Here is a 14773-nt window from a genome sequence, read left to right on the forward strand (position 1 = left end):
AGTTTCAAATGGGGGAGCTTGTAGCACCTTGAGAACCAAAAACAAATGCCACAGTTCTACCGGTGCGACAAAGGGTGGTTGAACTCTGAGAACTCCCTGGAAAAAAACAATTCTAATATCAGGTAAAGAAGCAATTCTCTTCTTGAACCAGACTGACAGCGCAGAAACCTGCACTCCCAGAGTGGCTAGGCAGAGACCAAAGTCCAATCCAGTACCCTGGAAACCCTAAAACCTTAGGGTCATACTTTTTTGTGGGAACACCCAACAGAATGCCAAACTCTGTAACAAATGCGGGCAGAGGAAGGCTGTCTAGCCCTAAGCATCGTTTAAATTACAGAGCTGGAGAAAACTTTTGGTTCTCAAGATGGAAACCTTAAAAGCTACCCCGTCAAGGACAGACGAGGTAAAGTCCGGATGCAGGCAGGGACCCCTGCACTAACAAATCCGGCCATAAAGGAAGAGAAAACAGAATATATATGGATAGATTCTGTATGTCGGTGAACCAATGACATCTAGACCAAGCAGAATTACTGTTCAGTCACTCTTCCCCTCCCCCCCTCAGATTTAGGAAACTCAGCTTTTACCACCTTCTGGTGTTAAACTACTGGAGCCTTCTTTCTAGGAGCTGGCTCATCATCCTGTATATTTAGGACTGATTTGACAGTCCTCACCAAAGAAAAGACATCCATTGTAGAAGGATGGTCCTCCTCTCCTGGAGAAGAACCTGGCGCATCATCAGATTCCTCCGATAATGCTCCTGAATCTACCTCCTGAGCAGACTGATAAAATTAGCATCCGCTTAAAGCACCTTAGCGACTACCGGTCTGTTCGCAACAGCCAACTGAGCCATACATACTCTGACTTGAGTAGGTATAAACATCCATCCAGGAAGGATGTACATACAGGACAAACATAGCATACTGTGAGTATCCTATTAAAAGTGGCAGTGTGGGAGTAGCCAAATAATAATGGTGATATGGTTCTTTATAACAGACAGCACATCAACCATCCTGTATAAGGTCCTGTGGGACAAGCCCGCCAACAGGATTTACATGAAACCAGCACAGGGGGCCTCCACCCCGTTTCCCTTTACATATATTCAAAATTAAAGGCAACAAATACAATGCAATGTGACAGCCTTCACAAATACTAAGAAATGTGAAGTACCCAGAGAAAAGCCCCACCCACCTATCAAATGAATGGGGGGAAAAAACAGTGATAGTTATAACTGACAGTCAGAAATAAAAAAAGACAGTATCAATACAGCAGCTAGCAAACAGTCACATACAATGCATATGTAAAATAATTGCAATAGACTCTGAATCAACTAGCCAAACCAAGGTTTGGTAGCATATAGAGCACTATATACCTGATCCACGGGAGAGGTATACAGGGAGACTGACGCAAAACCTCCTGAGAGCAACAGCTACAGCAGCACACAGATAGTGGACTGTGAGCGTCTCATATACATGAGGAGGAGCAACCCAGATGCGTGAAAAGCTTTGATGGATCAGCGTCTGTGTCGGGGGGAGGAGATGCCGTTGGAGCGCGAACCTCCAATAAGCTGCATCAACCGGCCGGGTACGCTGGCCTCGTGGCAGCAAAAGCGTCTGCTGCCCGATGCTGAGCGTCAGACGATAAGGCCCCAGTGGTCTAGTGAGGACACTGGCACTGAGTGCAGCGGTGCAGTGCTGGAAGCGAAGAATCGCCTTACCTGACATCTGTGCGTCCGGGTCCCAGCATCGCTAGCAAGCTCAGCCCTGTTACTGGTGTTGCGGCCCGGCGGACGTAGATAGAGTCGCAGTACATGCATCTTAATTCAGACGCTCAGTACTGCCAACCCAAAAACATAGAAAAATAAAACATAAAATAAAAGCTTAGGACCGACTGAGCAGTCCCGTTACAAAGGTGCGTCTGAATCCTGCCACACCAAACGAACTGAATGCTTGTTGTCAGGGGCGGTGTATATATGGAGGAGGACCCGAGGCATCCTGGGAGCTGAAAGCTTTAACGGTTTGGTGCCTGGATCTCTCCAGCCACATTATCGCCGTGGATCCCTATGGAACTTGAAGAAGAAAGTATTTTTTTTCCTTCGATCAGTCACTTCCACAAGCAACGGTTTTGTGAAGTGTAGATACACTTGTAAACTTGTAGACTGTGGACAGGTATAAAGTAAAAGTACAACTAAATACAGTGTGGTGTGAAAGCATGCATAAAATCATGTACTTCACCATCTACGGTGATGGCACGGCAGCCGTTCTTGTCAGTAGTTATACATGGCTGTAACACGGCGACTGTGCCGTATTCGTGTCGTCTGAATGCATACATGTATTTCACCGTTTAACTGAAAACAGTTCTCAGGAAAAAAACGTCCATTTATTTTTCCAGACGGACAAAATGGTTGTGTGTGTGTAATAGCCCATACAAGATCATTTCCGGTGATTGGATTGTAACAGTTCAGTTTAAATAGGTACATACTATTTTACAAGTCTTACGTTTAGTGGTAATAGGCAGATGGTGAAGCCTGTGGCTTCACGTCTGGCTCTGCACTATTCCCCATTCCTGGCTACAATGGTGGGTGGCTTCTGCTGACTGTAGGACGGGAATGCGGGTGCCCGGGACTACGTGACCACTAACGCTTGGAGGATATTTTAGTGTGTTAGGCAAAGCTATCTCCAACGCAATTCAGCCGTCAGGACTGCCTTTTTCAACCGAAAATAAAAGCCTGTTCTTTTTATTTATATTTCAGTATTACAAGTTATCAAGTCAACATTGTGTTTAAACATATCTACACAAGTGACTTTTGGTGAAAGGATCAGAGAAAATTTAAAGGAATAGCAGAACAAATTCCCAACATATATAGGAAGTGGGGATAAAGAGGGACCATGCCAGACATCATTCAGGAAAATACTGAAAGGGTATACCAAGTATTCTACTGAATCTTCGCTGCTTTCTCTGTATCTTCCTCCATAAAAAGGTAAAACTACAGAGTACAATATTCTCCAAATAACATGCACAAAACTCCAATATACAAACACTAAATCTAAAGATTTCAATGTGGCCTTACACAGCATCACTGTGTCAGATTGAACTGCAAGTTCTTTTTACATTGGGTAATCTCACAGCCCTGTAAGCTCACAGCCCTGTCACACCATATCACTTAGTTCCATCTCTGTTGACTATGTGCAGTTTCTAAGTTTATAGAATACATTTTGGAGACATTTCTCTGCTGGTCATTGCATCTTAAGCATGTCAATCGTAAATCTCTCTGCCCCACCTGCAGGATTTTGCCAGGGTGCATATTTTCTCCTTTTTTGGCTTTGAATTAGCCCCACAGTTTCGACAGATGTGTCCTCATACATCTACCTCAATACGCCACAAAGTGCGACTTGAATAGCGTGAGTGAGCAGCAAGGTCCCGTGCTACTATGCTAGCGTTGGGCATATTTTGCTGCCGAAAACACATCTAAGTCGCAAAGTGATGCGACTAGGATGCACCAGGAGACTGCGCTGATTAATTGGATATGCAACACTTGTAAGTATAACCATTAAATCTTCTGAACCCCCAACAAGCATTTTGCAGGTCTCCTCCATGCAATTCTAATCGCAACAATAAACAAAGCCAGGTCAAGCAATTAACTACTGCACATTAGAATATTTTGAAGCCTTATTAAAAACTATGCGATAATTCAAAAGATCTTATATAGATGCAACAAGTTAAAATGATAATCCTTTCAGGCAATACTAGTGAACAGTATGGGCAATTGAGTCACATTTTCAGAATCTACAATTGGATCAAAATATTAAAACAGCCTTTGATTTGTGCTAAACTCTGACAGCCTTGCAGGCACATAAGAAGTCTGGTGCACGGTTTCAAATGTCACATTTATTTGCTGAACACTCAGGCGGTCACCTGTTCCCCCCACTGCGCTCCACTAACTGCAGGTTAAGTGAAGCTATATTGGGAACTGCAGTATAGATCAGACCTTCATTCTGACATTCTAGGTGCTCAAGCTTTATTATCAACTGGGTAACAGACCACAGAAAAAGCTGAAAACAAATGCATATGGAAGGTTTACGTTCAATAGAGGGATGGAATTAGGTCACCATGAGAAGCTGTTTACTCTGCAGTGAGTGCAGATCAGTAATTGGAAGTTGTACAGCAGCAATAATACAAACTTGTATTAACATCTTAACTATATACCAAGAATTTCCTTACATCATTACTACAGGAAGCAGCTCTGTAGTTAAAGTTTACATCTCATATAGCCTTGATGTTATGTGAATGTATCCATGTGCAAACATACTATTCCAACTGTATTTCCTTATCTGCAATTTAACTCCCTAAACAAATTAATGCTGCCTCTTCAAATATTCTCCTTAACCCTGTATGTCCTGAACGAGATTGACATTTCATATATAGCCATGCTTCACACACACACATATATATATATATATATATATATATATATATATATTGTGGCTATTTCAATTACACAGTAAATCACAAAAGGCAGGCACTGTCTAAAGAGTGGATCCCATTTATAAAGCATCCTTGATGTGTACTGCAAATCACTTTGTTTTTCTTTAAAACTTGCTAGTGTCTACAATATGCTGCTAGGTTTATTACTTAATTTATGACTTAAATTAACCATGAGAGTAAAGTGTAGGATGAGATGCGATCTCTGGCAATTTAGAGCTTGTTTAAAACTTAAGTGTTTTTGCCAGGGGAAATGGCTAGGCATTCTGCATCCTTTTGTCTCATTTTAATAATCTTGCCCTGCTAAATTAAATCCCATTTTTTTAACTGCTCTGCAAAACTAGTCATCTCCGTACTTAGAGGGGAACGCCTTTGCTCCATCCAACTTCTCCCATCGGCCAGTGCAAACAGCGTCATCTTGCTATACAGACCTATGCACTTTGGTGGGAGTCTAGATACACCAGCATAAATCAAGGCACATGACTTCTTCAAAGAAGAAATCACATTAAAAACACAGCATTTTGTATTTGAACAAAACAATCAACATTAATTGCTTACTATAATTCCAATAAGTTTACTTCAAACAAATACAAGTAAAATATAAATATAATGTATAAAACAATGCATTAAAGATATGCAGATAAAAAGGGAAACATAAAATATACCAAACAGCACAAAAGATAAATTTTAAACAAGATACACAAGAGGCAGATCTAGGGGGGAATTCAATTGTTTTACCTCCCTTAGCTTCTGTCTAAACTGCATGGGACCTATACAATTCTATGCACGACCAGGCCCTTTGTCACGCAGGAATACTCAGGATTAGGCGCATTAAGCTGGTTCTTCCGTGGTAAGTGCTGGGCGCGCCTCGGGGCTGGTTGCACAAATCAATTGAATAGCTCCTGTGCAGTTTAGATGGGAGCTACAGGAGGTACAAGCAATTGAATCACCCCAATAGAAGCCTAAGAAAAATTATACTTCATATTAACTTACTTGCAACATTGTGACAGCATGTTTTTCCCCAGAATTAGTCCATATCGGCATCATTCCCAACTTAACTGCTATTACACCAACCCTGTTAGAGCCTGTAATACAAGGCACAAAACAGATCAAGATGCAAATATATTGCTGCATGAGAAATTACCTTTCTTATGACCAAGTCATATTACAAGTTGGGTATGAAATCCTGGCGGTGTGAAATACAGACAGTGGAAGCAATACAGCGCAGGTAAGTCACCTATCCCTCCCTTGGTGGTGCCTAACCCTAAGTCCCCCCCGGGGGTGCCTAAACCTAACCCCCACCTCCCTGCACCCTAAACCTAACTCTCCCGGGGGGGTGCCTAGCCCTATTCTCCCCCCCAGTGGCACCTAGCTCTAACCCGCTTTCCAATAGCCTAAACCTAACCCTCCCCGGGGGATGCCTAACCCTAAGTCGCCCCGGGGGTACCTAAACCTAACTTTCCCCCACGTGGCTAAGTGCTAAGGACGCCCGGAGAAATCTGACCAAAGTGCCGGGCGCACAGCTATTTTTCTGCTTAGCGCGACGCTAACAGCCGTGCGCCCGGCACTTTGGTCAGAGAATGCCGGTTAACGTGCCTTAACACCAATGTTAAGGCGCGATAGGCGCAATAACCGGCGTTCTCAGACCACACAGCGCACTGAATTGAATAGTTTCGGAGAGCTCACTCCCGGCGCTATTCAATTCGCGTTAAATTGAATCGTCCCCATTGTGGATGGGGCAATAAATAAAGGATAATTGTGTCTAAGCTTTTGATTGACAGTGTAATCAGATGAGCTTCTTGAAATATTTTAATAAAAACATCATGGCAGACTCACGTGTGAATATGAAGAAGGAGACTATCCAGGGTTGAACTTGTACTACATTACAGAATAGTGTTGAATTGAGAGCTGAAGAATCGGTTGCTTCGGCTTGTAAAGAGAAATTCTGCAGTAGCGGCAGTAATAGCGCCTGTAGTACTGACTGTTCCCAACCATTACTGCCCACAGCCTTGCCCGACTGATGTACGAGCTGTAACAATACTCCCCTGCTTAATTGGGGAGTTTTTAGCATCATATGGCAATTTTCCATTATGTCTAATTACAGATGATATATTATTCTTTGGATAATAATACTTCATAAAAATGTGAAGAGGAATAGCGCAACCACTGGTCTCCAGGACAACACTTCTACAGTGGTCATGCTGCGTGCTTTTGTTGAGTAGAATTACTCCTCTTAAAATTTTAAATCGTAATAATAGACAAAGTGCATAATATAGGTAACAGAATGGTAAACTGGTTTTAGTCTCTAAATACAACATTAACAGGGCAGCATGAGAACAGCAATTATATGTTTAATATTTATGAAAGAACAATCTTTATTGCAGCAAGTATAACACATTTTTTACAGCAGCAATTTAAATGTTCACTGACCCAACTAATTACATTTATTACATGAGTAAAGTGTATTCAGCAGTCATCTGCACATAACTCAACTTCCAATACACTCTTGTAACCAAAAAGACATTCCTGTAGAATCTAGAAGACACTTAGGGGGTCTATGGACTAAGCCTTGGAGAGAGCTAAAAGTGAATTGAGATAAAGTACCAGCCAATCAGCTCCTGTCATTTTTCAAACACAGCCTTTAAAGTGACAGTTAGGAGTTGATTGGTTGCTACTTTATCTCCATCCACTTTCTCTCTTTCCATGGCTCAGTACATAGGGCTCGATTCAGCATGAATCGCAACTGCGTACACAGATTGGCCGACTGTTTCGTACTGCAAATGCAGCGCACTGCAATCGAGCACTTAGACAGGAATCCATCGCAGAGTGAGTGATAGGCCGTGAGCGTTAGGGGGTGGTGACAGTTCAGTGGTTGCAGAAACGCAGGCGTGTCTGTTTGTTTGAATGACATTGCATGGGCGTGCACAAGTTAGCCACTGCGATTGCCAGCGCAGCTTGAGTTATCTCTGTGTGCGAAAAGACTTGCAATGTCTGCGACGGGTCAGACCTACTATAGTTGTGCATGACGGGCCGCGATGTGCTTCGAAGTAACAGATGTATACGCAGGACTGCGAGGTATTACAGATGTGAGAAAGCAGTAGTGGGCATCTATGCTGGCTGAGCGGTGGCAGACATTAGCAGAATATTTTCGCAGCTGCACTGCATGCAATTACGCAGTTGCGATCCGTGCTGAATCAGGCCATAGACCTCTAATTAATTGCAACCAGGATACATGACTTAAATGACAGAAATCACGGGGTGATGGATGACAGTGTCGTTGACAGCAGATGTTCTTTTGGATCCTGATGACCAGCTAGCTCCCCATTTGTGAATGGTAATTCAGCAACAGACTGGTACTCATGCCACATTACAATTCACAGTGTGATCAACACAAGGAACAGTTGTATGATATTTGTATAAAGAAGTGACACCTCTACCCATATGATGGCAGCCCAGGGGTAGTGCAATCAGACTTATACACTTAGGGACCTATGTGTCAAAGCTTGATGAGAGATAAAATTTTGAGAGAAAAAGTATTAACCAATCAGCTCCTAACTGTCATTTTTCAAACACAGCCTATAAAATGTAAGTTAGAAGCTGATTGGTTGGCGATTTATATCACACAATTTTCTCTCTCATCAAACGTTGAAACATAGGCCCCTTACTCTTCTGCGTCTGCTCATCTGCATTGCCAAACACAACAGGCAGACAGGAGGGAAAACGAATTTGTGGCGACCACATAAACCCACTAACATAGCAGCATGCTCAGGAATGAATGGTTAATGTTTAGTTTTTTTTATAAAGTTATCAGTATTATGTGTACAATGAGAGCCAGACTTATACAAGGAATCAGGGACACCTGTTTATGAGATCCATATCTCTGCCATTCTGCAGTATATTGTGTGTCCTACTGTTTCTCTGCTATCTACATAATAAATCAACATGTCAAAAACAGATTCAATCTTCCTTTCCACCACTCTGTAAATCACTATACTGACTGATAGGATCATCCAGAATCCAATTCAAATGACTGAATCTCCTCTACAAAGCCCCTTGTGCATCTCCTACGTGGCAGCGTCTCTAAAGATAGTCTCTTACTCCCATCTACATGGCTTCTATCATTAGCTACCCACTTACAGCTCTCCCTGCCAGGCCAGATCCAACTTTCATCCAGATTTTAAATGCACTCTTAAAACCCACATCTTTATTAGAGCCTACCTATACCACTAGTCTCACAACTACCCCAACCTACAGACAAAGCCACACTCTTTTTCAGATGTGTCCCATTCTCATTAGAAGGTAAGCTCTCCAAATGTAGATCCTCAAAGTCCAATTACCTAACACTATAAAACTACCCCTTTCATGCAATGAAACTGGTCATTTTTTCTACAAAATACTGCTCGGGTTATGGTCTGCTTGGACGATACTCTCTAATTATCTCACTCTGTTTAATTGAATATAATATTTGCACTTCCCCAAAACTAGGTACTTCTGTACTTCGCAAGGAATGTCCACGATCCACCCATTTTATTCCATTTGCCAGTGCAAACATCAGCTCCACTGCAAATACCGCCATCTTGCTAGACCCACAAAGAAAATCAACACGTGACATCATTGAATAGAGTTTTGCAAATCTTTGCTGAACTACTGTACATCCAACAAATGTAACCATTATTAGTAGCACCATCCACAGGAGGTCTACAGATCCAATTTGCCATCCTCAGCAGTGCCATCTACAGATCCAATACGAATACAGTAATGCTTAATTTAGCGTGCACACCAGGGCCGGAGTGCGGCAGGGTACTTGGAGTGAAAATGGGCACCAGCATGTGGTCACTCAAAAAAGAGAGTGTGTCCAAAGGATGCACTCCCTTTTCGTCACTGCAAGAAGCATGCCTTGCGCTCACAGAGATGCCTCAAAGCTCTCCCTGCAGAATGAAAAGATGCCTTGCACATGCGCACGGCTTCTATTCACTCTACGGTGACAGATTCACCGTAATTTTTTCCCACCCGCAGGACACTGGAACAGCTATGAACAAGCTAGCGGGAGACAGATCTGTTAGTGGTGACACATTCCCTACAGCCCAACTAATTGCTGCTGCATGCACCTGCAGTGTCGGCTGCACCCTCTCCCAGCCTCGGTACATACAATTAATTCATAGTGCCAGGTACTTTCACATGCAGTCACTGGAGGAGGAGTGGCACTGTTGTCCTGTCCTTCTCCGCCTCCTCCAGTAACAGACAGTCTCTCCCCGCCCACTCCAGACAGCCGCTTCGCAATGGATAGACCATAGAATGCTTTTGATGCGAAGGTTAGCTACCATCGCATTGCAACATTCTATTGCGGGCTTCCGCTGTCCATCCCTAATACAGCTAGGGTAAACAGAAATGTGCACAAGAAAGTTCAATTGAAATATAGCCACTGTCCTGTGGGAGGCTACAAAATACATAAAGCTATATAACAACAAAACCTTGTCCCCAAAAGGACTCAAAGAAACATTGTGACTTTTCAATTTTCAAGAATATCTTTTCCTTTTTTTTGTGTTTTAATAGTTTGTTCTTTTTTTTAAAAAAAATGGTCATTGCCATGTTTTGCTGCTATACCATGTTGTCTAATTCTCTTTTATTTTTTGTTGTTTTTATAAAAAATATATACACATTTTTTGGATTATATATATATATATATATATATATATATATATATATACATATACATGCATACATACACACACACTTATACGGTCATTTATAGCCCTCATATGCATTGTTTTGATTAATTTACCTTTTAATATCGTGGTGTTGTAGTTTGTGTCCCACATGTACAGTGCTGTGCAAAAGTTTTAGGCAGGTGTGGAATAGAAGTGTTAATAGTTTGTTTTTATGAATTACCACATGCAAAGTGAATAAACAGAAGAGAAATCTATATCAAATCAATATTTGGTGTGACCACCCTTTGCCTTTAAAACGGCATCAATTCTTTGAGTTTTTGAAGGAACTCAGCAGAGATGCTGTTCCAAACATCTTGGAGAACTAACCACAGATCTTCTGTGGATGTAGGCTTGCTCAAATCCTTCTGTCTCTTCATGTAATCCCAGACAGACTCGATGATGTGGAGATCAGGGCCTAATTCAGACCCGCTCGCGAGCGATGAGCGCTCACAAGCGGGTTAATGTTGGGCCAGTGCGCATGCGCACGACGGAGGCGGCTCCGTCGTGCGCATGCCCGGGACCCGGATAGCGACAGGCAAGCCGTCGCTCCGGGTCTCGCTACAAAGGGGGCGTGCGGTCGATGGTGACAGCACGCCCCCTGTGGTGGGCGTGCCGGGGGCGTGGCTGCCCAGACGGAGGCGATCCCATGGGAACGCCTACCATCTGGGGCCGGCCCCACTGACATCGCAAGTGATGCCAGTGGGAGTGCTCTCGGCTCCGATAGAGCCGAAAGCACTCCAGGGCTTGCGGCCACGAGACCCTACTACAAGGGTCTCGTCGCAAGCCCGATGGTCGCGATGGTCTTGACCATCGCGACCATCTTTTTGGCCGCTCGCTATAGCGGTGGGTGGTCACCCACAGCTATGCGAGCGGCCGGGAGGCCGCTCTAAAAAAAGCGAAGGACGGCCCTGATTCAGAGCGAGCGCTCTGTCAGAGCGTCCAGCTCTGAATCAGGGCCTCTGTTCTTCTTTACGCTGAAGATAATTCTTAATGACATTGGCTGTATGTTTGGGGTCGTTGTCCTGCTGCAGAATAAATTTGGAGCCCACCAGACGCCTCCGATATTGCATGATGGGTAAGTACCCACCTGTTTTTCTCAGCATTTAGGACACCATAAATCCTGACTACATCCCCAACTCCATTTGCTGAAATGCAGCCCCAAAACCTGCAAGGAACCTCCACCATGCTTCACTGTTGCCTGCAGACACTCATTATTGTACCGCTCTCCAGTCCTTCGACAAACAAACTGCCTTGTTAAAGCCAAATATTAAAATTTTTGACTCATCAGTCCAGAGCAACTGCTGCCATTTGTGTGCACCCCAGTTCCTATGTTGTCGTGCATAGTTGAGTCGCTTGGCCTTCTTTCCATGTCGACAGTATTTTTGGCTGCAATTCTTTCATGAAGACCACATCTGGCCAGACTTCTCCGAACAATAGATGGGTATACCTGGGTCCTACTGGTTTCTGCCAGTTCTAAGCTGATGGCAAAGATGGACATCTCCCGATTTCAAAAGGAAGAAAGCATGTTGTGTCTTTCATCTGATGCACTAAGTTTCCTTGGCCGACCACTAAGTCTATGGTCCTCAACGTTGCCCGTTTCTTTGTGCTTCTTCAAAATAGCTTGAACAGCACATCTTGAAACCCCAGTATGCTTTGCTTTCAGAAATTTATTTTGTACATATTATAGATTAAACAGTTCTTTAATTGGTGGGCTACACCAGAATGCTCTACAGCAATGTCTCTCAACCTTCAAGTTTTCTCAACAAGTCATTATTTGTGGCTTTCTATCTGTGGAAGCAGGTTGGATGATTACTGACCCAGTGACATGGATTAACTAACCTGCTCTACAGTAAGTTGTTACAACCACAGTGAATTGTAACTATCCTCTTAGTGCAACCTTTAGCCCCATGGGACCGGCTATGCTGCTTGGCTGCCTGCTGAATATCTGCCTGCCTGTCAGAAGGCAGCATAAGTCAGAAGATCTAATGATCCAACATAAGAACTGAAAAGGAAACGTGAATCTAGTGATGCCCTGCAGTCACAGGAAATTAACTGCAAGGACCAGTTACTAATTATTATTCTTTTTTTATCACAGCTATTTTTTTATTTGAATTTATCAACTACTTTCAATAAACGCACCTGGTTCCCAAGGTTTAATAGGCCATGGCTCATCTTTCAGAGGACAGAGCTTGCTTGCAGTCATAGCTTTGTACTCCTCTGAAGTCAACTGTGCTAGGTATTTTCTATTTTCTTGAGAGAGATGTTCATCCCACCATGTGCTTGTCTGCTTGCCTCTCACAAGCAGCACACTTGACATACGACTGAAAGGAAAATAGGACAAAATATAGTGTTACTTCAAATACACTTCCAAATGTAAACAACTGTTATAGTAACATAGCAGACAGATGGAGCTGATCTAAAATGAAAGCTAAAAGATTGAAATTTCGCAATGTTGTGACCAGAAACATGGTTGATATTCCCCCAAATTGAGTCGTAAGACTATCAAACCTTTCAGTGTGCATTTATTCTATTGAAACCTCCCAGTGTCACACATTGCCAAGCCCTACTCCTACCATAAGCCCATTACAATGGACAGTAAACAAAACAATGTTAGCAGGCACTGCAAATGTAAAACATTTCATATATTATCTGCACTCCTCACTATATTGGGCAGTGGTTTTGGCATGCGAGAAATGGGTGACATAGTTCATCCTTATCCACCCAAATATCACATTGCTTCAGTTGGGTATTATTTGAGGAAAATTATATCCTGTTTATAAATAAGATGTATTTCCACTTTCCCCGTTCTACAGATGATTGGGTCGGGGGATTATGAAAATCCAAATTTGGACAATATTAATTCGCTGATTCCGACCCATATATGATTGGAATCTGCAAATGGGGCATTTTTAACATGATGCATTTTCCCGATCGACAGAGTACACCAATCAGCGCGAGTTGGGGAATTGCCCAGCAGATGTATGACCCGGACACAATAACAAATATCTGATGTTCTAGTTTGGTGGTACTAGCTGGGTACATTTCTGTCCACTGCATACTGTACCTTAGAGCATGGATAGGTTACAGATTGCCCAGATAATGTATGTAACACCAGGGCTCATAGTTATGTTATGTGTGACATGTAAGTGGGAGCACATGTGGTGCACCCTATGGTATATACGCTGGACGTCACTGACCTGTCAGCCAGCAGCCTGCACCGGGCAGAGAGCAGCCTCCAGCCCAGCCCCGCAGCCATCGTCCTTCGAGGCCGGTGTCACTGAGCCGCGCTAACTGATCTCAGCTAACTGATCTCACTGGTGACAGCAGAGTATCTCGCCCTCTGCATAGGCATGGGAATGTCACTCGCCGCTTCCTGTCCGCTCCGCTCTGCCTCCGCCTGGAAACAAATCACTAGAAAGAAAGGTTCCTGCTGCCACCGTTATCACACATCTACTGCTGCTGCCCGTCTCTGCTCATGTTCCGTTATTCTCCTCTCTCTGAGCTATTTCACACACTCAGGTTCTGGCCGTTCGGCAAAAAAACTGGATCACACCGTCCGGTTTTTTGCTGGATAACAATCCCTTTCACACGCAACGGTTTTAACCTGTTTGTGATGGTTTTTTCCCCCCTGAATTAAACATGCACAAAAGCAGCATCAGAAGAATTTCTCAGTGTTTTGTTGACAGAGCAACAGTCTGACATGGGTCGCAACCGTATGAGCTATTTCACACATGCCGGTTCTCGCCGGCTAGGCAAGAACCGGGCGGTAGCCGGACGGCTTTTTCCTGGCACTCCGTGCCTTTCATAAGCAGCGGCTTTGAGCTGCTTTTTGGTTCAGGTTTTTTTTTTTTTTTTTTGGGCATGCGCAGCAGTAGCTGCTGCTGCACATGCCCGGCTGGCAAAAGCCAGTGTGTGTGAAAGGAAACTTGTTTTCTTCACACTACTGGCGTGCAGAGACGGCCACGGCACCGTCCTGCATAGTAGTTTTTTCCGGCTATATCACGGCGACCGTGCCGTGTGAAAGGAGCCTGTCCTTTCCCTGCAGTACTACATTTCACGGCTGGTTAAATAACGGGCGGCTTTTTGCCGCCCAGTCAAAACCGGCATGTGTGAAATAGCTCTATTATTGCAAATGTGGCTGTTCTATCGGCGTCGCAGAGCACAGAGGCAAAACCGTATATATTGGGCACACCCAATAAACCTACGGAGAGATGAACTGCGAACAATTGAGATACTATTTCAAGACCTACGAGCCGATGATAAGAAATTCTTCAATTACTTCCGTATGTCATTGTCATCTTTTGACGAATTACATAGGCGGCTGAAACCCCACATTCAACATCACAACAAAATGCGAACTTGTATTCAACCTGTTCAAATGTTAGCTGTAGCACTAAGTTAAGTAAATCAGAGACGTTTGTATATCGAATGTTTATTTTTTTTATTTTTCAAGGTAACAAAAACGTACTATTACACGTATTGAGCGTCTTTTAGCTCTTATATTTTTACATTATTAAAATTTTAAATTTTGAAAGTAATAAACAGTTTGAAAATATATTATATTTTAAACGCCAAACCCTGGCAAT

General features: G+C 43.3%; 1 protein-coding gene across 2 annotated transcripts in view; it reads right to left on the reverse strand.

Annotated features, from left to right (window-relative positions):
• MRPL3 (mitochondrial ribosomal protein L3) overlaps positions 1-13943 on the reverse strand; it is a 135622-nt gene extending 121679 nt beyond the window's left edge. The window contains exons 1-3 of one of the 2 annotated variants that reach the window (XM_088462804.1): positions 13385-13943; positions 12327-12508; positions 5473-5564 (exon numbers count right to left, since the gene is read on the reverse strand). In XM_088462804.1, the coding sequence (XP_088318930.1) occupies positions 5473-5564; positions 12327-12508; positions 13385-13443 (333 nt within the window). In that variant the 5' untranslated portion in view covers positions 13444-13943. The remainder of the gene's footprint in view (positions 1-5472; positions 5565-12326; positions 12509-13384) is intronic. The other variant, XM_088462803.1, reaches the window with a different exon arrangement.
• Between the last annotated feature and the right edge of the window lie 830 nt (positions 13944-14773).

Source organism: Taudactylus pleione, unplaced genomic scaffold, assembly GCF_031769625.1.
Source record: "Taudactylus pleione unplaced genomic scaffold, aTauple2 ptg000053l, whole genome shotgun sequence".
In the NCBI taxonomy this organism is placed as follows: domain Eukaryota; kingdom Metazoa; phylum Chordata; class Amphibia; order Anura; family Myobatrachidae; genus Taudactylus; species Taudactylus pleione.